A 23,085-nucleotide genomic window follows, 5' to 3' on the forward strand; every position below is an offset into this window, starting at 1 on the left:
ATTTGCAGGACAACATTTCTCATTGCTGCTCACCTCTGTAGAAGTTGTCTTTGGGCAGTAAATACCACGATATACGCTACTGCTAAAAACTCTGATGTCAGTAATAAAAAAAAGAAAGAAAAAAAAAAGAATTTGAATGACTTTTACTGAAGTCTACAATCATCACCACTGTTTTGAGCGTGTTGAACTCCAGGTTGTTAAGACTGCGCAACCTCGCTTCTACAGTATATGCAGACTCATCACTGTCCTGGATGACGCAGATGACTGTGGTGTCATCTGCAAACTTCAGGAGCTTGACAGAGGAGTAAGTAGAGGTGCAGTCGTAAAGAGTAAAAAGAGAAGAGCAGTGGGCAGAGAACACATCCCTGAGGGACACCAGTGCTTATGGTGAGGCTGTTTGACATGAATTTCTGCAGTCTCACTAGCTGTTGCCTATCTGTCAGAAAGCTTGGTGATCCACTGACAGAGTGCTGGGATGATTGTATTGAAAGCCATACTGAAGTCCACAAACAGGAGTTTAACATAAGTCCCTGGTTTGTCTAGATGTTGTAGGATATAATGCAGTCCTATGTTGACTGCATTATCCACAATAGTGTCATAACTTAACACTATTCAGCAGGGATGATAGTAAAAGCATTTTCTAAAAAGAAAAAATCTAAAATATTTCTATTTTCATTAAATATTGTTCCTTTAAACTTTCTATTTATCAAAGATAATGGGGAAAAAATCTATTACAGTTTCCATAAAATAGTAAACAGCACAACATTGATAATAATAAAACATGTTTCTTGAGCAGTATATCATAAAATTACAATGATGTCTGAAGGATCATGTGATACTGAGTAATGATGCTAAAAAATTCAGCTTTGCATCACAGGAATAAATTACATTTTAAAATATATATTTATTCAAATGAATGCAGCCTTGGTGGCTGAAAAAGAGATTTTAATACTTAAAGACCCTAAACTTTTTAACGTTAGTTTATCTACATATATTCATGAAGAAAAATGCTCAAAAGCATGTTAGCTTTGAGCAGTAAAAATGTAAGCTAGAAAACATTAATAAATTTAAGTAAACAAGGCTTTGCAAACTTGCCACCTAGAATTGTTACCACACTATAATGGTAAATACGGCTGGAGGGAGAGTACTTTTTTTTTTTTTATCTGACCCCAGTTTATTTGAACTGTTTAAACTGTGTGTTTTTTTTCACTTACACTGTCTCCTATGGAGCGGAGTTTGTAAAAGGGCTGTATGTAGAACCAGGAGCCTTCATTTCCAGCCGAGTCCAGCGTCACACGCATGGCGTTCTTTTCCAGCAAAGCAGGCAGTCGTTTATTGACCGTAAGGTACTTATTGCTTTTTAAATGCAACAGCTGCAAAATGGAAACCACACAAATGTCCAATTTTTATAGTGCAAGGAACATTATGTAAAAAAGCTGGTATACCCATGGAACCCATTTAGCTATACACATGAACATACTCAAGGTCACATGGCACAGTCTTACATTATGATAAATTATGTAGAACAATTATGAATGCAAGCTCAATGACACACACACTAAAATAACACTGAACAATGGATTTCTGTCCTGCCAAGACCTCAATGGCACAGTGAAGTCCCTCTACCTCCCATCTGCCAGCTGGCTGACCTACCTGAATAACATTTCCGTACTGTATCACCGTTCCCAGCAGCTTCCGGTTTTCTGATTCATTCTGTTTCTTCTCTAGATCAGCAGCATGCTGAAAAATAAAGGTGAAAATGCAAAATAAAACGACAACAAATACTGTATATAAATTCACATAAATGATAGGTCTAGACAAGTTTATACAATAAAATTTAAATGAATTATTTAATATATAGGTAATGAAAATGAACCATATTTACTGTCATATTTAATACAAAAAAATACACTTAATTTATGTACAATTTAATTAAAGATTCAATAAGATTCATAACGAGGGGTATGGTTCCCAACAGGCTATAAAAAAATTCTCAGAATTTGAAGTTTACATCTCACTATTTTTTTATTTATTTTTTTTACAAAAAACAATTTATTATTTTTTATTTTATTTTTGTATCCCTTGGTAAAAACAAGCTTCCATAAGAGGCATTTAAGCCTGGATCCACAAAACCAAAATGTGGCACATATTGAACTCACATGTAATTTATTGAGGAGTACAGTGTCTGTGGTGTTGTTTCCACCAGGTTTTGCAGCTTTCCAGAACTGTTTCTGGGCTGAGTACCTGTTCATTGGACACAACTTGAACTGACAGTCTGGAAGGAAAAGCAGAAAATGCACAAAAACAACTTAAGTTCACACAAACATTTTTATCTGCCTTTATACTGTGCAGAAATGTTTTTTTTTTTTTTTAGTATGTACAGTAAACCTACAGTAAGGCCCAACTTCATCCCAAGGATCAGGGCTACGACTTCATCAACACCAAACCAGAAATGTATTCTCTTTAATTTAAACATCACTGTAAATTATGTAGGGTATTCACTATTTATCTAAATATCATTTTTATTTGTTTTTCCTTCCTTTAAAAAATTCTCTAAAAAAAATCATGAATATGCCTTTAATACATTATTATTTATCTTTTAGAGGTAAATCTTTTCAAGCCCCCCTTGAAACTGATGTTGATGTTGGGAAAATACTGGACTAACTGACCTTTCAGACACAAAACAAAGACCCATATGTCCATCAGTACTGAATCATAAAGCCGTATTTAGCCATTTTTAGAAAGGATATAATCAGGTTAATCTCAGGGACACTGTGACCCACTTAATGGTACACTTTATTATTCAATGAAATCATGAGGGTACCTTTGACTGCAGACACAACTGTCTAGAACAATTCATTTAGTTTCTAATAGGATTCAAGTAAATTCAAGCAAATTCGTAATCGTAAAAGCTTATTCAAGTAAATGTGTCCCATGTTTTTGGGGGGCATTTTTACCTTTATTGTGATATAGGACAGATCAGACATGACAGGAAGTGAAGTGGGAGATAGAGAAAGGGGCAGGTTTGGGAAAGGTCCTCAAGTCGTGATTTGGACACAGGACGCCCGAAGCGCAGCGGTGCAGTATGTCATCGCGCTACACACAAGGCTATCGGCGCCGACAAATGTGTCCCATTTTAAAAAGAAATAATTAAACAGTGAGAATTTTAAATCATTTTTATTCATCAGCATAAAAAAATATTCATCTACAAATTTTTACTAAAACTGAAATTAAACTGAAAATGCAACACTTTCTTTAAAAAAGTTATTAGTCGATTTATTGAGCATACTATTGTTTTTGCTATAGTCATGAATGATCCCTCAAATTATATTTACTTATTTTGCCTTATATTACTAGTGATAGGATTTATGATATTTGGGGTGATTAAAAAAATGCTCTTTCAATGTTTTCAGCCAAGAAGCATCAAGCCAAAACGATTTAGAAAAACCCCAGAAACCACAGAGAACACAAGCATTTTATGCTGAGAAGCAAATTATGCCGAGAACCAGTAAATGTTCTAACAGTCTTATACAATACAGTGTTTGATGCACTTGCAATGCCAAAATAAATAAAATGATCACAATTACATATGAAATTCTAACAATATACATATTTATATGTATAATAATAATAATAAAGATCATTTAATACACTTTTTATTAGGTGAAACATCCCTTGCTCATTGTAGGGTACACATATATAAACTCTGAGGATGAGATACTATCTTCATGATGTTAACCAGCAGGTTATGATCCTTGAGAACCAGTTACACTCTTATCTTATCATGATTGGACAGGACTGCACTGAGTGCCGGGAACCTGACAGTCTGTAAAAGGAAGGAAAGACTAACAGGAAGGGAGGGAAGACACCTAAGAGGACATGATAAAGTGTGACTGGTAAAAATAGCACTACGACCGCAGAGCGCATGGAGAAATGCGGCCACCGCTAACGCTAACGCTCAGGGATTAGCGACCAGGGAACTAGAGGTGGGGGGGGCACTAAAAAGGGGAGGTGGAAAGTTAGGAGAGGAGCATTTGAGGGGAACGTGCATTTGAGGGGAGGATGCCGATGAGAAGGAATGATGGAAAGAAATGTAGGTTGATGATGCCGAAGGGCAATGCTAGGTTAAACTAAGAGATGAGAAGGAGTAAGCATGCTAAACCACAGAGAGTCAGACCACACCAAAACAAACACTACAGGCTGTCAAACAGTTATGGACACAAACTTACAGAAGAATGCACAGTTTTAAAAGAAAACCCTACACTGTAAAAAATAAAATAAAATAAAATAAAAAAGGCAGCTGTGGAAATAAAAAAACACATGAAACTGAAATAATGCAATAAACATTCATTTAACAACATTATGTGTAACACACAATCATAATATACAAAATTGATAGGAAAAAACTAAGAAGAAACGTAGCCAGTTCAACAACACATGCAGGGAATTCTGTGAATGTAAATTTACAGTTATTTTCACTTCCAAAAACAGTATGCTATCTCAAAACTACATGTAATGTCCAATACAGTTTTTAACGTATACAGTATATAGTAGGGGAATTTACCATTAACCATTTAACAGGTTTTTATTTTAGCCTTTTTACAGTCTTTTACTATTAAATTCATGTTTTTTTTTTACACTGTACCGCCACTCCATTTACAAACATTTACCATGATTTTGCAATAATAACACTAATTGTACGGTATTTTGACCAGAAATATTAACATTATAGCCAATACTGATGAGCCAAATAATATAATGGCAGAAAACAGATAAATGGCAAATATTAAAATCCTATACTATTTGTTTGAATGATCAAAAATAAATTAATAAAAATCACCCACTTTAAATGCTGAATTTATGCATTTATGAATTATGTACAGCATTAAAAGAAAAATTATATTCTGAAATTTTCTAAATATTACCTTTACCAGTGTTAATATTATAAATTATTAGTGGTTTAAACTCAACTATAAATTAGGAATTAAATAACCATAAAAGGTAAAAATAAAACAAATGAGCATAAACAATTAACTATGCACTACATTTCTCCTATAAATATATACAATATCAGCTGATATTACAGCAATGCAGTTTGCGCAATTATAATAAATAATGTTATTGTGTGTACACGTGGATGCTAATATAGTTATCTTAATAGATATCTACTTATAGTTATCTGTGTACCCTGTCAGAAGGCCTGCTCACACAAAATGTACTAAATGTGCATAAATGTACTCAAATACTATCTACATACAGACTTTCACAAATTCACATCAACGCTGAGCAAATTAGTGTCATGAGATGTCAAAGGCATTACTCCTAATGCTACGGCAGGAATCACACGTCTGTTCCAGAGCCAACAGACACAACCGTTCATGTTCTTCATGTTTTTTTTTCTGTAGTAAGCAAAACCGGTCTGAGATTCAAAGCCCTATCTGAGATGATTACAATAAGAGGAATGAAAAAATTCCTTGAGGGAAATGGTTAATGTACTGTAGCTTACATTCAGCTTTAGGCACTTTACTTTTGTAGAGAAAAAAAAAAAAAGTGCACAATTACAGATCTATGGTCTATTTTACCATCCATTTTAACTGAACAAAACTCACATGCTGGACATGTATTTGTTAGCCAAAGTTTCTGAGACACTCACAGATACCAAAATGATCACTATCTTGTTGCCCATGGTCATCACTAAAATTCACAGGATATAAACTGAATGGGTGTTTCTTGGCAATATGCTAAAGAGGGCTGCTGCTCCTCACACGACCCTGGATCTACGTTTGTGGCCGTGACCCATGATCAGAAAGGAAGGGCAAACTTTTAAATGACACTGCAAGGCTCTCTGGGAACCAGGCCTTTTAAACAGCTTAAGCAGCCTATTAATACCATGAGGGATCTAAAGATTTAGTCGTGGCAATCTCTCAAAGCAGAAGCGCAGTGAGCAAAGCCCTACCACTACTTGCTCTGCTACATCTACCTACAGAGAGCAGGAGAAAAGGGAGGTAAAAGATACTGTATTATTTCAGAAAAGGCTCAGGTGTTTCCCCCATGAAAGCCTAAGCCTTGCTCATAATAGCAGTATCATAACGTAATGAAATAAAATGTTTACAATGTACTTGTAATGCCGTAATACCATTCCAAACATTTATGTAAAAACATTTACTTTTAGTATTAATAATAATAATTTTAAACATTGTTTTTGACATTTTAATTTAATTATTTAATGTTTTAATTGTTTAGGGACAGATACAATAAACATAGATGAAACTGAAATAAGAGTCATCCCATGCATGTACCATACTGCTTGTAGCTGAAGCTAAATTGCAACACTTGTCCCGAAGAGGTCTTTTATCAATTACAAATACAAAAAAAAATTATAATCTAGGTTGAGGCCACTGTCTATAGTTTTCACTTTGTTTGTTTGGTAAGCACAGCTTATCCTGTATGAGAAAGCTGCGGTAGAAGCCAGGCCTGATGTGTCTGTCCACCTACACAGCTGTGCCTCATCAATCAAACAGGAAGTGCATCAGCGTATGTCTGTTCAGAGGTGTGTGTGGGGGTGTGTGTGTGTGTGTGTGTGTGTGTGTGTGTGTGTGTGTGTGTGTGTGTGTGTGTGTGTGGCAGCTGTGTTGAGACACCAGCCCTTTAAAAAAAAAATACAACTTTATTTAAAAAGCGATTTCATTATTTAACCCTAAAAAAGCCATTTACATTTACACATTGTCCACCTTTGACTGGAGATTTTTGGAGCAGGTGAGACCACTGACCATGACCACATCTTATTTGTCACAAAAAATACATAAATAAATAAAAAATCCAGCCTGGCATATAAACATGACACACAGTGCCGTGAAGCGGTTTGAAAAAGCTTTTTTTTTTTTAAAGTAACTACACTACTCAAGATACTGATTTAAAATTATTTTATATAAAGCAATTTTAACAAAATTATGATAAATAAATTTAATAAAACAATCATTTATAAATAGACTAAAAATAATTATAAAAATCATTTTAATAATTTTCTTTTTACATGAACCTATAATTGGTATACATTGGTATCACAAAGCTACACTGTGAAAACATTCTGTCACACTACTGAAAAATAATGCAGTTAGTGGGGAAACAGTGCTTCCTTGTGAACAGCATTTGTGAACCAGCTACCAGCTACACTTTCAGTTCAAGAAAAACATTTCTATTCAAATGCTCCACCACAAGTTTATAACTGTAACACCAGCAGCCGGTTACGGTAAAACTTTATGTGCACATCTGACTGCGTTAGTGCAGCTAGTGTTATTCAAAGCCAGTCATGAAATGAGTACTTTCCCTAATATTTGCATATGGTATCAGTAATAATGTGACAGCCATCTGCTGCAGCCACAGCTGACAGTACAGAAGAGCTCGAGTCATGATCAGAGCAAACATGACCTTGCTATATCACGAGCTCATCAAGGCACTTTGCATTTACTTAGATACATCCAATTAAGTCTCATTTCCATCAGTGGCAGAGCAGAATGTTTTGCTTCTGCAGCCTTAAACCTGCGTTGCTCATGGTCTAAAAGAATCAGTGTTAATGTATTGGATTGGGTCTTTTAGGTTATTTTAATTTATTTATTTATTAATTTATTTATTTTAACAAGAGTAAAGTTAAAGGAATAATTTGCCACAAAAAAAAAAAAACTTAAAACTATGCAGGCACTAATGATAGAATTTTTATATTATGTATTTATTTAAATAGCCCTTTAAGAAATTCTACTTTACTTGAGCCAGTCATTTGCTCAACTCTAGGCCTGAAATGTTCTTCAATCTTACAGCTTATGAAATGATCTTCATAAATACATAAGCATATGTGAGGATTTTGAGACTCAATTTCGGCAGACTGAGGTCATTTCGATTAAGCTCAGGGTGTCAAGTAGCAGAAGAGGGCAGACGAGAGAGGTTTAGCTGAAAGATGACAACAGCCTGAAACAGTAGCTGGGTGGAGTACAGCTGAAGGAGAAGGCCATCTTATTGTTAGCATGAAGAAACACGACTGGTTAGCTACCGGGGAGACATCAATAAAGAACAGTGTAAGGAAACTGGTTGAGGAAATACTCCATTACATTCAAAAGTGACTTCTGGATGATTTTACCTATCCAGTTTTAACTGTTCTATCAAATAAAATCAATTTTTCCTTGTGATATCTTGTAATCCCGCTAAAAATAATAGTTCCAAATATGCTAAAACGTTAAACATAAAAGCTGCTGAGAGTAGACCATTGTCTGTTCAATTGTTGATTTGTTTATTTATTAATTTATTTTGTTCATGACTAATTTCAATATATGTAAATAAATTGTATAATTCCTTGACAAAAATTGCAATAAAAAAAGATCTAGTCAAAAAAATAATAAAATTAAATCAAATAGAAATACAGGGGTTGTGTTTGTTAAAGGGAAACATCTCTAGAGTATTCTCAATAAAGAGTACTTTTTGCTTCAACCAACACTAAAAAGCTTGAGAATATATATATATATATATAAATAACACTGGAAAGGGAGAACTAGCTCAAACTAGAGCTGTCTGGCTCTCAGCTTCATCCATCATTCCCTATAAAAACACAACACCTGTCCATCAAAGTCTGTCACACTGAAGCAAGAGTAATGGATAATTCTGCTTCCCATCCATCGGTGTTTAATGAAGCTGACACAAACAAAATATACATGCAGACATAGATAGATATGTTAAGATACACACAATGAACTCCAGAAAAGCCAACACGCAGCCATACAAAACAAGCTGACAGAGCCTCATCCACCTGCCACATTCACTCATCCTCATGAACAACCACAGAGATCTGTGTCGGAGCGACTGATTCGCTGTTTGGAGAAGTTAAGACTTTTACATGAAAAAATAAAAAATATTAAGCAGCACAACTGTTTTCAACACTGCAAATTTGAGCAGCAAATCGGCATAATAGAATGATTTCTGAAGGATCATGTGACACTGAAGACATGAATACATAACTGTTTTCTATTTAAAAGCATTTATATTTTTCATTTTAAATTGTAATATTTCATAAATGCAGCCTTAGTAAACAAAAAACTTCTTTCAAAAACATTAAAAAGTCTTTGCAATAAACAGAAGTGTATGTATATGCAAGTTAGATTTTAAAACTACATCGGCAGAAGATTTAAAAAAAAAAATACATAAAATTATCAACATATGGACCACATTCATGAATTGTTAGGTTGCTTTTTTGTCATCCTGAAAGCTTACTAACCCATTCACTTTCATTTTTGAGAAAGAACAGCTAGAACATAAATGTAAGCATCACAAAAAGAAACCCATAAAACATGAGAGTGAGTAAATGATGGCAGAATTTGTTTTCTTGGATGAACTTGTTTTTTTAAAGGCACAGTAGCAAAAACAGGCAGTTTAATTTTAGGGGTCAGAGAACGGATGAAAAATGTCAAACTAAATTACGACTGTTTTTGATATAAGAAGCTTTGCCTAATGTTCAAAATGGACTTCAGGGAGAAAAAATGAAAATGATACAGAAGTGCAGAATATTTTATCACTCTCTCCAACTCCTCAAGCCAAATATGCAGAAATCCTCAGTTCTCTGGGGAGGAGGACGCCACGGCCTCAGCAGCTTCATGCTGTAGCAAGACAAACTTGGTCAAAAAGAATACCTGATTAGAAGCCAAATGCCAGTTTTATTGCAATTATGAGGGATATAAACAGCCCTCAAAAATGTAAGGACTGTAAAGAAAAACTATTCTACATACGCTACTTGCGCAAAAGCCCCTCAGTTGCACTTAAAAGGTAATATAACAGTGTGACGCATGTTAAAACATCAACGTCACAGAAAGAAACCCCTTAGATTGGGCAAAGACGCCAGACACTAAACAGCAAGAATTGAGCAGCAGAGTCACTGGCAAGAGCTGGAACATTTCACATGCAAAAACCTCTAAGACTCTAACAGCTGGCAATGACAGTTAACTTTACCAGTTCACACAGACACGTTTCAAATCCTGTTTGTATGTTTGAGTTTCAGCCAATACCATTTCAGTGGCAATCACTGGCTGTCTTTATACCAGCTGTCTTTTGCATACAGTATATACAGTAGAAATGGGAAAATTCATCAAAAACAAATATTATGAGACGTTTGGGGTGATTATATGAAATCATTAATTACTGTTATAATATATACGGTTACCTCCTTCAGCCTGAAGCTTATAAATTTCACTTTTGGTGTTAAAGGACCTTTACAGTTGCCAAAAAATATAACTTTTGGAATTATTTGTTATAAAAACAAATAAGCATGCCTAGCCCAGGTAAAAAAAATAATTATTATAATAACACAAAAGTAACCTGATGCATAACTTTCCATAAAAAGTAAATAAGTAATGCAATTACAAAATATTGTAATGCATTACATTTAAAAGTAACTTTACCAAACACTTCCCATAATGTAAACAATAAAATTTCTATGAGCCAAAGATGCAAGCCTCCTTTAAGAAATCTGGACTTCCTAAATCAGCTGTAAAACTCTAATCTGAGCATCACTAGCTTTTGCCTCTTGGTTTAAGACTGACTGAGACCTTGGAGACAGGTGGGAAGATAATTCACTAAATAAACACACTAACTGGTAAAAACGTGAGACAGCACATCATGCTAGAATGTGACAGGTTGTCATATAGCACTATATGAGCAGAAGGGGCTCAGAGGTTTCTCCCAGCATGCCTCAGGCTCAGTTTCCACTAGAGATACACCGATTGCAATTTTCTTGGCCGATTCAGATTTCCAATTTTTTTATAAGTGTGACTGTCGATTCCGATTTGCTTTGATAGCATTTACATACAAAAATTATTTACATAATAAAATCAATTATTAAACATTACAATTCCCCTAAACTGGACTAGGTTACAGATGTTCTCTCATTTAAACAACTCTAAAAATAAAGTGCTCTGTGACTGGAAAAGGGTAGAAATGGCCATATATAACAAAACAGATGAAAATATCCACAGTTTAAAAAAAAAAGTACATTTCCCAAACCTAAAATGTGTCATCTTTCACATTAAAGTCTTATATTGTTTCAATTAATTCAGTTAGAATAATAAGAAACTGTAGAGTTGTTGCCATTCAAATTAAATCAGTATCAACAAACTCTATATTTCCATTTCAAGAAACACAGAAGCTGCATCTGAACTGGCATTAGATGTATTTACACAGACTGTTTGATGAAGCTGATGTGACAAATGCATTAATACCGCAAAATTGCAAATGCATAAATAATTTTATAAGTTTAATGTTTTAAATAAGTGAAATAACAATTTCATCTTGCTCCTGAAGAGCTTTATAATATTAATGTTTATTTGCATCTCCATCAGCCACACCTGAACCAGCTAATCATGGTCTTCAAGTTCACTGGAAAATGACAGACAGGTGTGTTACTGCTGGAACTAATCTTCATGAGCTTTTTCCCAACAGTCAAATGCATAACATTTCATTGCATCATTCTCAGTTGCACTACACTGAATATAAAACTATCTTTGACCTCCTCTATTTTGCCAAAATTGAGTGAGACCTCTTTAGTGAAAATACAAGTAAAAGCATTTTTGTATAGCACCTTTTGAAAGTGTTGCACAATGTATTATTATAGCACCTGGGATTCCTGTGTGGTCTACTATTTAACAACTACCTTGCTAAGGTTAAAAGGCTTATGGGAAAACTCACCCTCAAGTTTGTTCCAAGCCCGATAAGTATGAGTTTCTTCTTTAGATATTTTGAGGTATGTTGATGGTAGCCACTGACTGACATAGTATGGAAATAATGGAAGTCTATAGCTACCATCAACATTTTGGTTAACAACATTCTTCAAAATATCTTTTGTGCTCAACAAAAGAAAGAAACTCATACAGGTTTAGAACAACCTGAGGGCAAATAAATGATGACATAATTTTTGGGTAAACTATACCTTTAAGAAAAACATGGGACAGAAATGAAACCATGCCATTTTTGCTTGTTTCTGTTTGTGTCTGAGCTCCTTTATTGTGACCTGATTCATGAAACACAAATAGCAAGTGTACTAGGTAAGTTACCAAGCAATTTTACTACAAAAGAAACACTCAGGTTACTAATGTTACCATTGTTTCCTGAGATTAGAGAATGAGTGTTGTGTTAAAATGCTTTTGGAGAAACTCCTGTTTACTCTGATACTGATGTCTGATGTGGTCATGTTTGTTTTGCTGCACACCCCAATGGCGCTTTAAACCACCAAAATGAGAGGAACTGAAATCTGTATAAATTAGCCCTGAGCACCATTTCATCCGAATTTTTTTGTCTAAAGCAAGAGTCATTGATTCGCATGCAACCTTATAGCACGGCAGCATACGCAATGCTCATTCCCTTATCTCATGGAACTGAGGTTGTGTTAGTAACCTGAGTTTTCCCTTTGAAACTGACATGCTTATGGGGAACATGCCCAATCGTGCAGTGCAATAAGTAAGTGTAGAACGAAGCTGCTCTGCAAGCCCAGCCTCGGAGCACTCGTACTGAGGGTTCCTGTAAGCATGAGCCAATAATGAGACCTGCTGGGGAGGCTGCTGCTGCTGCTACTGCACACACTAGTAACTGTTGACTCTATCGCACACTAGACACTTCGTTCTGTACGTGCATTCTCAGATTAAATGTGTTGAACAGTGAATCATTCAGGCAAAAGTTATCTTCAAGAAAGACCACAATGCTGATGTGACCTCATCGCTAGCACACCCTGAGCACATGAGCTATTCGTCTTATCGTCAAGGCATTTCAGCTTTTTTTCAAATCGTTTTAATATTTTGTTGATAATACTGTGCATCCCTAAAAATCCTTTAAATAAAGGCATAAAAGAAACCAGAAATGTTAAAAGATGCAGAGACACAAATGCGGCCTTACCTCGAAATTTCTTAGGAGGGTTGTTTAGGTCCCCAGATTCTGGTTGTACCACACAGCGGTCATCCACCAAACTGCAGAGATGAGAGACATGAGTCAGATAACTTTTCTGGAGGCAGCATACTGAGTATCTCTATTTTTATTCAGCTAATTATCACATTTTCTGCACTGATCGTGGGGTAAGAAACTTCAAGAGTTCAGAGTTCTACAGTGCTATTTGTAGCTAACAGCATGACAAAAAACACTATATATTTAAAATAACATGCAATCGAAATTAGACTTGTTAGTATAGAGGTCCTCAATTAGCTAGCATACCCATGAAAGTTGATTTATAAATTTATAAATTACAGTCTATTTATCTGGAAAATGGAAAACACATTAACAACCCAAAATATTAAATATTAATAAATGATATTAATTAAATTAATAAAAATTACCAAGTATACTAAAGAAGGATATTTACTATAATACCAAGTAAGGAATTATTCTGCAAAACTTACACTATTTGATCAGACATTAGGCTCTAGAATCCATTTGTCCAGCAGACACAGACTCAAAACAATTATAATTAAATGCAAATATATAATACACATTAGTTTATAATGTTTTGCTTTTTAGTTTAGTCCAGCACAGGGACATACATATATAAACAGCCCTTTGCTCAGGGTAAATCAGTAAGGAATATTGTGTTAGAAAAATGATTTATCTTACATGTGAAGTATTACAGTATTATTGTACAGAAAAATAAACAATTGTCACATCAAGAGGCCTTTGTGTTTCCTGAAAGGTTGATCTGCTTCAGTGTATGAGCCAGGGTGTTATCTTGTATGCTCATTATGAGCAGCAAATGTCAATTTATAATGATAAAATCATTCAGTGATAATGTAATGACACCAAAATTTGCCTCTCATCATACCTTCTCTTCTATAGCTCTTAAAAGCCACAGTGAGTCACTGCCAATCTAATTCTTATTTCACACAGTAGTTAAATACACTTCTGTTTAGTTATAGAAACAGTAACAAACACATTCTATAACCAAAGCGAGTCAGTGGCTATATGAACAGAACCGCAGCTGACATTATTGTACAGTGGAGATCAAAATTAGAGAGCAACCTTCAATTTCCTAAATTTCAAGGCCAGTGCTTAGTCCTTGTGAAGTTATCCTATCAGGAGTAGAAGAGCAGTTTTTTAAAGCATATTTCATAAATTAATTGTATTCTGAAGCACAGTATAAAAAAAACTTTTTGAGATATTTGTAAAAGAACTCTGAACAAAATTGGAGAAAACTTGCAGACACCTACAAGTTATTGGTGTTAATCTGGCACCTGATGTTATTTTCCTTAATTACATGACAAACCTTATTTAACTGACAGCATACCTCTAATTTTCACTGAGATTGCAAGATGATTGCTCTAAGGTTACTGAAACCCTGCAACAGGAAGCAGTCCAGGTGAAGGCCAAAGGGACGACCTTTTCAGCCATTGCAAGAGAAGCTTCATTTCAGATCTGTAATTTCTAGAATATTGTATCTTTACAATGACACTAATTCATTCAAGTACCCCAAATAGGCTGGTCATCCAGGTAAAACCAATGCAAGAGAAGGCAGGATAATGCAGAGACTCTTAATTGAGAATTGGTTCAACACTGCAGCTGGAATTGCTCGCCAGTTCCACAATAAAAAGAGTATGAATCAGTCTCGGCACCTTTAAGAGAAAAGCCAAACGGTGGATATGGGGATTGTTAGGAGGCCATGATGGTCAGAGGCCAATGGGCGAATTTAGCCAGGATGCCGAGGTCACACCTCTACTCTTTTTCGAAAGACATTCTGGGATTTTTAATGACCACAGAGAGTCAGGACCTCGGTTTTAACGTCTCATCCGAAGGGCACTTGGACCCACAGAGACCACAGGGTGAGCAACCACTGCTGAGCTCACTAGCACCTCTTCCAGCAACAACCTAGGCTCCAGGGTGATATGGCTGACTTTATGCAAGACAATACTCCCGTCACACTGCAAAGTGGGTTCATTGAGGCTAAGAACACTAAAATAATAAAATGACCGGCCCAGAGTCCTGAACTAATCTAATCAACACACCACTAATCAACTAAAAATTTCTGAAAATCATTAGCAAAGAAGTTATGGTTAAGAAACCCACTAGAGTCACAGTACTGTGGAAGAGAGTGAAAGAAGAGTGGACCATGATCACACCAGCGCAGTGTGAGAAACTAGTGATGTCCTGCGGTCATTCCAAGCAGTGGCCTCTACGATTCCTGCTCATTACTGACAGCTGTAACCCTTCATTCGTGCTACAGTGGTAACTGTTCTCTATTTTTGATCACAATGTTTTCCAAAATAAATGATTTTGTTGAAATGCTTTGGTTATTTTGATCTTCATTGTATTTTCTGGCTATCACTGATTTGTTTTGGTCATCAATTTCTCTCAACTTATTAAAAAAAAACTTTTACAGAAAAGAGAGATATGGTTGGGCCACATCCTGTATGCAAGAAAATGAAAGAATGGGATTTTGCAAAAATGCTAAGCAAGAACTGTGCTTAATTTATCAATAATTATCTGGAATAATAGGGACTGTCTGTTGCAATATCCATCTCAATATTTAAAAGTTAAAATCCAATAAACATAAATCTTTGACAGCAACTCTAAGCAAGAGTCTGATCATACCCTTATACTGTATATTATTGGCAGCATTTCAAAACTTACTAAGCTGCAAGCCAGATCTGCAATTTCTGGGCATCATACATGCATTCGAGAGAAAAAAATAAACCTGCACAGAATTTCTGGGCATCAAATAGCATCTGAATGTGTAAATCAAACCTACACTACATTTTTTGGCATCAAACATATATACATATACATATACATATACATATACATACATACATATATATACATACATACATACATATATATATATATATATATTTATATAGTAATTCAAACTAGCACTACATTTCCGCTAATCATAATATTTCATGCTTCTAAATTACATGTTTCATTGCATTACATGTTTCTAAAGCAACAAATCAGCATATTAGAATGATTCTGTAGGATCATGTGACACTGGAGACTGCAGTAAGGGCTGATGAAAATTCAACTCTGCATCACAAGGATAAATTACATTGTAAAATATATTCAAATAGAAAACCGTTCTTTTAATTTGTAATATTTTAGAGTATTATTGAAATTGAACTCATTTTAAATCAAATAAATGCAGCCTTGATGAACATAAGACACTTATGTCAAAAAACATTTTAATCATTTTGAATGGTAATGAATGGAAGCTACACAGAACTGTGATCATCACAGGTGTATTCGAACATCTAAATTGAATTTGCACATAATATTTGTCAATTTTAGATACAATTGGCCTATAAAAACAAAAATGCAGTCTAGGTAACTTACTAGAGTTTTAAAGCGTAAAACTATCATATGCTTGTACATCATTTCAGTATAAGTAGTCTAAAAGTATTCAGAGGCTTTAAAACACTTGATATTGTCAAAAGTATTCAAATGCACCAGCAACAAGTCCATGTAATTTGCATCCTGTTTTCATCCATTGGCTGACATGTGAATTTCACACTCTCCAGTCACTAATAAACAGGTGGCTTTGGTCCTTCATTCCGTTTGCACCTGACTGACTGTCAGTACTCATCACACCAGCGTTGTGTCCTTTCTGGTTCCCTGTGCCCAGCTGTAGGCCAGGTGGCTCATTATCCCATCCGTGGTAAGGTCGCTCGGTGGCACGGAGACAAACACTACACACTATGTACGCCAGTGAAGCTAAATATAGCCGTGGCTCATGAGTATGTGCACACAGCAGCAGGGCAGAGAAAGTAATTACAATGCACAACAACTGCACAGCGGAAACAAATGAGATGAGATGAGATCTGTCAATGTTCTGTTCTTCAAAGCCACAAGATTGCTTTTGTTGGCATGGATGGGTGACGTGGGGCAGCCGTGTGTGTGTGTGGTCACATCACGCAAGCTGGCAAAGGGGGCTGATTGCCAGGAGGTGGCAGGCTGTGATTATGCGAAGATGGCACAATCTCATTTCCAGGGAAAGGACGTGAGGAGGGCAGCGTTGAGGCTTGGCTTCATTTATGTGAAGTGTGGGAGCAGAATACAGAAACATGAATGGAGGAGACAGCAACTACAATCTACGGTCTGTCATTTTAAACAACAATCTCTAATTGGGGGGTTATGAAGCAAAAAGGGGTCACAGGTCATTAGCAGTAAGGAAATATAATGCTATATAGAAATATTAAAATGCATAAACATTTAGTGAAATTTTTATGGTGAAATCCAGTCATTTCAATAAGTATCTGTGTAATCTGTAATGTGACCCCACCTTGCATATCAAAATAATTCTGACTTAACTTTTAAAGTTGACATAAAATTGACCATATAAAGGTGAGATCACATTTACCCAAATTACACAGGTTAAATCCAGTCAATTCAATAAGAACCTGCACAAACAGAGTTTACTAAAGGGCGAAAAAAAATTCCAGTGCAGATTTCACTCATGATCAAGTCGGTCACATGAATTCACTGTGCTGACCAACAGAAAGCTGCTTGGTTTGAAAGTGACTTCTATGCGAGTTATGCTACTTAATACTATCGCTTAAGTACTGACAACTGACTTTTTTGACTGCAAATTTCTGCCGACATACCGTGACTGTTCCTAAATTGTGCATAAGCAAAATATGTTAGATTTAACTTTCAAAGTTGACATAAAATTCAACCATACAAAGGTGCGGTCACATTTACCAAAATTCCCATGAGATTTAGCTCATGTTCAAGCTCATCACATGTTTTCATATAAACTATTTTCTAGGTGCATGTCATTGATCTTATTGTGAATTATTTATTTATGCATATGTGCAATTGGTAACATTTTACAATACATTTCTATTTGTTAACATTAGTTTTTAGTTACTAACCTCATTAGTTAACATGAACCAACATTAAAATATACTTTATATTAATTTTAAAATGTACTATTATTTTATTAAAATCAAAAGCTGTGTCTGTTTATGTTTAATAGACCTGAACTAACATGAACTTACACTAAACAGCTGAAGTTTTTGGACTGATGCTAACAAAGTTTAAGCTCGTTCACAACACTGGGAGAAGTTGCGGCCTGGTGGTTAGAGAGTATGACTAGTAACCCTAGGGTTGTGGGTTCGAATCCCGGGCCAGCAATACCATGACTGAGGTGTCCTTGAGCAAGGCACCGAACCCCCAACTGCTCCCCAGGCACGGCAACATAAATGGCTGCCCACTGCTCCAGGTGTGTGTTCACAGTGTGTGTGTGTTCAAAGCTGTGTGTGTGCACTTTGGATGGGTTAAATGCAGAGCATGGGAAGAGAAGACAATGCTGAATAAAGTCGTAATTATTTTTTTTTTTTGGACCAAAATGTATTTTCGATGCTTCAACAAATTCTAACTGTCCCTCTGATGTCACATGGACTACTTTGATGATGTTTTTATTAACTTTCTGGACATGGACAGTATACCGTACACACAGCTTCAATGGAGAGACTGAGAGCTCTCGGACCATATCTAAAATATCTTAAACTGTGTTCCGAAGATGAACTGGGGTCTTAAAGGTTTGGAATGACATGAGGGTGAGTCATTAATGACATAATTTTAATATTTGGGTGAACTAACCCTTTAAACCAGTCCCTGCAGGCTCACGTCCTTCTACATCCACTTTAAAAGTGCAGTGCCCACATCTCAAAATCCAATCAACAACCAATGAAATGAACCAAGTCTCTGCCACACATATTGTTCTCTTACACTTGGATGTACATCACAATATGGCAGTAATGATCTGTTGCTGCTTCCGTTTCAGAAGAAAACGCTTCACATATTTGTATTGAGACCAGTAAAATCTTAGCCAACTCTGAAACAAAATGTAAGCGATCTGACTTTTAAGACCCAGAACAGAGACTTTTGCCTTGGACTAGAGAGTAGCCACCTACAGTATATGCAACTGTCATTCATCATATCATACTGAAAACACATCAGAAATCATCACTGTAAAAAAGAAAAAGCACAAGAAAAAAAAAAACCCACATCATTTCTCTTCTCAGTTACTTCTCATTTCTGAGTGTTGTACATTCATTTTCTTCTTCCTCTTGCACTCCTGTTTTTTCATCAAGTTCCTCTTATTTAAAACACTAATATTTACACAGTGGGGGACGACATGATGGTGGTTGTCTTACCCTAAAGTGCTGATAAATCCATTGGTGGATCCCTCCGCATACAGGGAGCAGATGTCCCCGATGTGGAGGAAACTGGACATTTTGTCAGACATTTGGCTCAACTTTTCGGTGTGTCTGTGGAAGAGATAACAAACAGATTAAGGTGCAATAAAATCAGCAGAATACCAATGTCCTCTATTCATCTTATTTAGACATGTAGGTTATCATCAGACATGGAGATAGCGAGACAATAATAGCGTGAGGACCATGGGGATGCATTCGAGAAAATGAGAATGTGCCTTTTAGAGATGGCCTAGTTTTTGAAAGGAATTCAAGGTCCTTCCGCTGTATTGGTGGATAATGAGAAAAGCACTAGAAAATACAGCTGTGCTATGTGCTGAAAAGACACTTAATTACGTACACATTTTGTGGATTCTTTGCAATGCACTGTCTGTACCTTTCTAAAAGGCTAAAATTCAATGCCCTTTGTTGAACATATGTTTTATGCAATGCAAACTTAAAGATTTGGTTTTCTATGCATTGTTGCATTCATGGTATATATTATACATTATAATGAAGCACTGATTAGAAGACTGAAATATGCTCGAAGATATAAAGCATCAAATACTGTATAACAAAGCATCTGTTAGAACTACTTGGTTCTCATTTAAGTGGAGATTTTGTGGGGGCATAGAAAATATCAGCAATATGTATCACTTTATGTTTAGGCTAGTAGATCATTTAGCACAAGCAATAGATCAAATTAACAAATATGTACTCAGATGATGTATTCACTTGCAGCTAATCCATTTCTCCTCTGTGATAGTAAATTGAGTCAACGCTACATTCAGATGGAGATCAAATTCAATCAATGAAGAAAAGACCAGAGAACATCAATAAGGAACAGTGCAGGCTGCACATATGCTCAATATAGGCCTATCAGAGTAATACAAACAAATACGTTGTTGACAGTGTTGATATAATATCTGCCTTTATCTAAACTGACAGTTTATGCACTATTGGCAAAAGAAAGGAACTTTGTTTTCTTTATCTGATTACAAAGACTAAAGACTAATTATTATTTGAACAGTAAACATGCTCTGCCGGTGAAATTTCCATTGATAAACCACATCATGCACTCATGCTCTGTTTGAAATTCAAATATTAGCCAAGTGTATAATGCAGATGTTTACTTTATTATATCACACAGCTTTCTGGAATTCTGATTGGTCAGTCATGACATTTAGCAATCAAATGTTTATGATATTATAATGTGTGAGTGTGTGTGTGTGTGTGTGTGTGTGTGTATTCATCTCTAAAAAGGAACAAATTAATACTCTCAACAATATTTCATATCACTTTATTTACAGATTTTCAAATACCACATATGTTTAATGGTATAGTAAACATGTTGAATAATTGTATGATGAAAAGTTAATCAAAACTAACCAATTTTCAAGGTTATACAAGAATTCTTGCAGTAAAAACAAGGAAGGTGAAACACAGTGCAACTGGCCAAACGATTTGCTTCAGCTGTTTCTGCCTTTTACATACTCCTTAAAAACATGTCATTTTCCTGTCAACTGTAAAGCATGGTATCTGGGAATCTTGAAAATCTTTTAAAACCTCCACATTAAAAAGTTAAACAGTATGTGGCCTGTTAAACACTGACTGGAGTCGCCTCTTTTTACTGTGAGGGGATTTTAAATGTAGAGGCCGGATTTGTCTGATTATTCAAACTATAGTTCCTATGTATGGAAAATAGTTTTACACAGACATAAATGCTACAGCTGAGACATCAGTATTGACAATGAGATCAAACAGAAAACCTTACTTCGACAGGTGATGATAATAATCAGCCTCCCAGCAGTGCAGTTTTTACTAAACGAACAGCTTCAATCCAGAAAGACACTATAAACACTTATACGGTAAAGCTAACGGCAGAATAATATATTTTAAACGACTTTATCGACTATCTCGAGGATGTCTGCGGTCCACCTGCCTCCTCTAGCAGCACTTGACAGTTACATGGAAACATTGTAATATTGTTACATTGTTACTGCGACAACATCAATCAGTGCACCGAACGTCTTCATTGATACACTGTAACACGCTGTCAAACTTCCGTTCTGCTCTCACTGATGGATGCATCAGTCATATAACGTTATGCCTTGCCTAACGCTGAGGTCTCCTTTCGCGGTACAGTGACAGCAAGACTTCAGCCGAACTTTACCTTCTTCAGAAGAACACCGTCTCGGGAATAAAACACTGGCGGTGTGGTCAGCGGCACAACTGCTCCGGCCGGGATTCCTCGTGTAATTCCATGATATGCGGAATTGCGGATGTACCCCAATTGAAAATCGCGGCGTCTAGTTGCCAGTTGGATTTTGTCCGCACTTGTCCGCTTTCTCACCAGTCACCTCCTCCACATGAGCCCTGAAGCTCCACCCCCATAACTGAACGCGCATCAGGAGTGAGAGATGATGGGTAATGGAGTTCTGAATCTATACACAACCAATAGAGAGAGATGATAGATAGACAGACAGACAGACAGATAGACAGATAGATAGATAGATAGATAGATAGATAGATAGATAGATAGATAGATAGACAGACAGACAGACAGACAGACAGACAGACAGATAGACAGATAGATAGATAGATAGATAGATAGATAGATAGATAGATAGATAGATAGACAGACAGACAGACAGACAGACAGACAGACAGATAGACAGATAGCGCTACACATACTGTTGGTCAAAAACAAGCATATGTTCTTTCTTTTTTCTAAAGGCCGACAGTGTGTCCTTAAAAGGAATGGGGAGGAGCTTTTGAGTTCATGAGGTCGCTGACTGTCAAAAAAAAAAAAGGAGCTGTTTCTTGTTGAAGTGTATTTTATTTAACAATATTAATTTAAGTGTATAATTGTTCATTATTGCATTTGAAAAGTCTTCCTTATTGTAAGTATGGAATGCTGTAATCTTAAAAAAATTCGAATTTAGAAAGTCAAAAAAAATGCACCTAATTTTTAGATGGTGTTTCAGAAACATGATACTTGATTAAGTCACGGCAAGTGGCATCATATGCATACTTGCCCTTTGGAATCAAGCAAGACAGGTTTGCATCAGGTTAAACTGGTGGCGCGATGGACTACTTCCATGTGATTCTACTTCTGTCCTCCAGTTCTGGTTTTCATATGCACTTTTTAAAAGTCTGACCCACAAATCAAGTTGGTGATCTACTTTTTTTTCTTTTTTTGCATTTGGCCTACTAAAACATTCCTCATGTTCATCAGTCGAACTGGAACACATTTTTGATGTGCTTTGGCATTGGCTTTTAACCGTGTTCCCTTGATAGACAGTCACAGAACTATTTATACTCTGGGTTGTCTATGAAATACACCAAACTCACATGTGAATGCACTTTATAACAGGTTGCGGTGAGATGATCATTGAAATAGGTTTTAACAGTATTGAAATATTTTTAACGGGGCATATTAATACTGGTGTGTCCATTAAAGAGGTTGTTACAGTTATCAGTAATCATTAGACCTCAAGGCTGTGTCTGATACCTGAAAAAATGCTGCTTTTTCTATATAGAGCACATCAGGGTGTCACATCATGTCACAAAGATGGCTTCATATGGTCTATTTTTAAAGGCAGCATAGATGTGTCCATCAATATCTGAAATATCCCACAATCCTGTGTGTGCTGATGTGATGGAACAGAAATAAAAAAAAAAATTAACTTTCTTTTTATTCAGTTTATACCAATATTTAATCTCATCTTGCTTATGAAGTATTATGTTCTGCTGTAATTTAGATACAAACTCTTTCTCTAGCATAATGCTTTAAGCAGCAGTGAAATCGATTCATTGATATATACAGTACAGACCAAAAGTTTGGACACACCTTCTCATTCAAAGAGTTTTCTTTATTTTCATG

The 23,085-nt window shown here is 35.8% G+C and overlaps 1 protein-coding gene across 1 annotated transcript in view; it reads right to left on the reverse strand.

Annotated features, from left to right (window-relative positions):
- LOC132119620 (inositol 1,4,5-trisphosphate receptor type 1-like) overlaps nucleotides 1-21,563 on the reverse strand; it is a 118,522-nt gene extending 96,959 nt beyond the window's left edge. Inside the window, exons 1-6 of the mRNA XM_059529742.1 lie at nucleotides 21,373-21,563; nucleotides 19,161-19,274; nucleotides 12,919-12,989; nucleotides 2,160-2,275; nucleotides 1,654-1,740; nucleotides 1,215-1,373 (exon numbers count right to left, since the gene is read on the reverse strand). Of these exons, the coding sequence (XP_059385725.1) occupies nucleotides 1,215-1,373; nucleotides 1,654-1,740; nucleotides 2,160-2,275; nucleotides 12,919-12,989; nucleotides 19,161-19,252 (525 nt within the window). The 5' untranslated portion in view covers nucleotides 19,253-19,274; nucleotides 21,373-21,563. The remainder of the gene's footprint in view (nucleotides 1-1,214; nucleotides 1,374-1,653; nucleotides 1,741-2,159; nucleotides 2,276-12,918; nucleotides 12,990-19,160; nucleotides 19,275-21,372) is intronic.
- Between the last annotated feature and the right edge of the window lie 1,522 nt (nucleotides 21,564-23,085).

The sequence above is a fragment of the Carassius carassius genome, chromosome 38 (genome assembly GCF_963082965.1).
Source record: "Carassius carassius chromosome 38, fCarCar2.1, whole genome shotgun sequence".
NCBI lineage: Eukaryota > Metazoa > Chordata > Actinopteri > Cypriniformes > Cyprinidae > Carassius > Carassius carassius.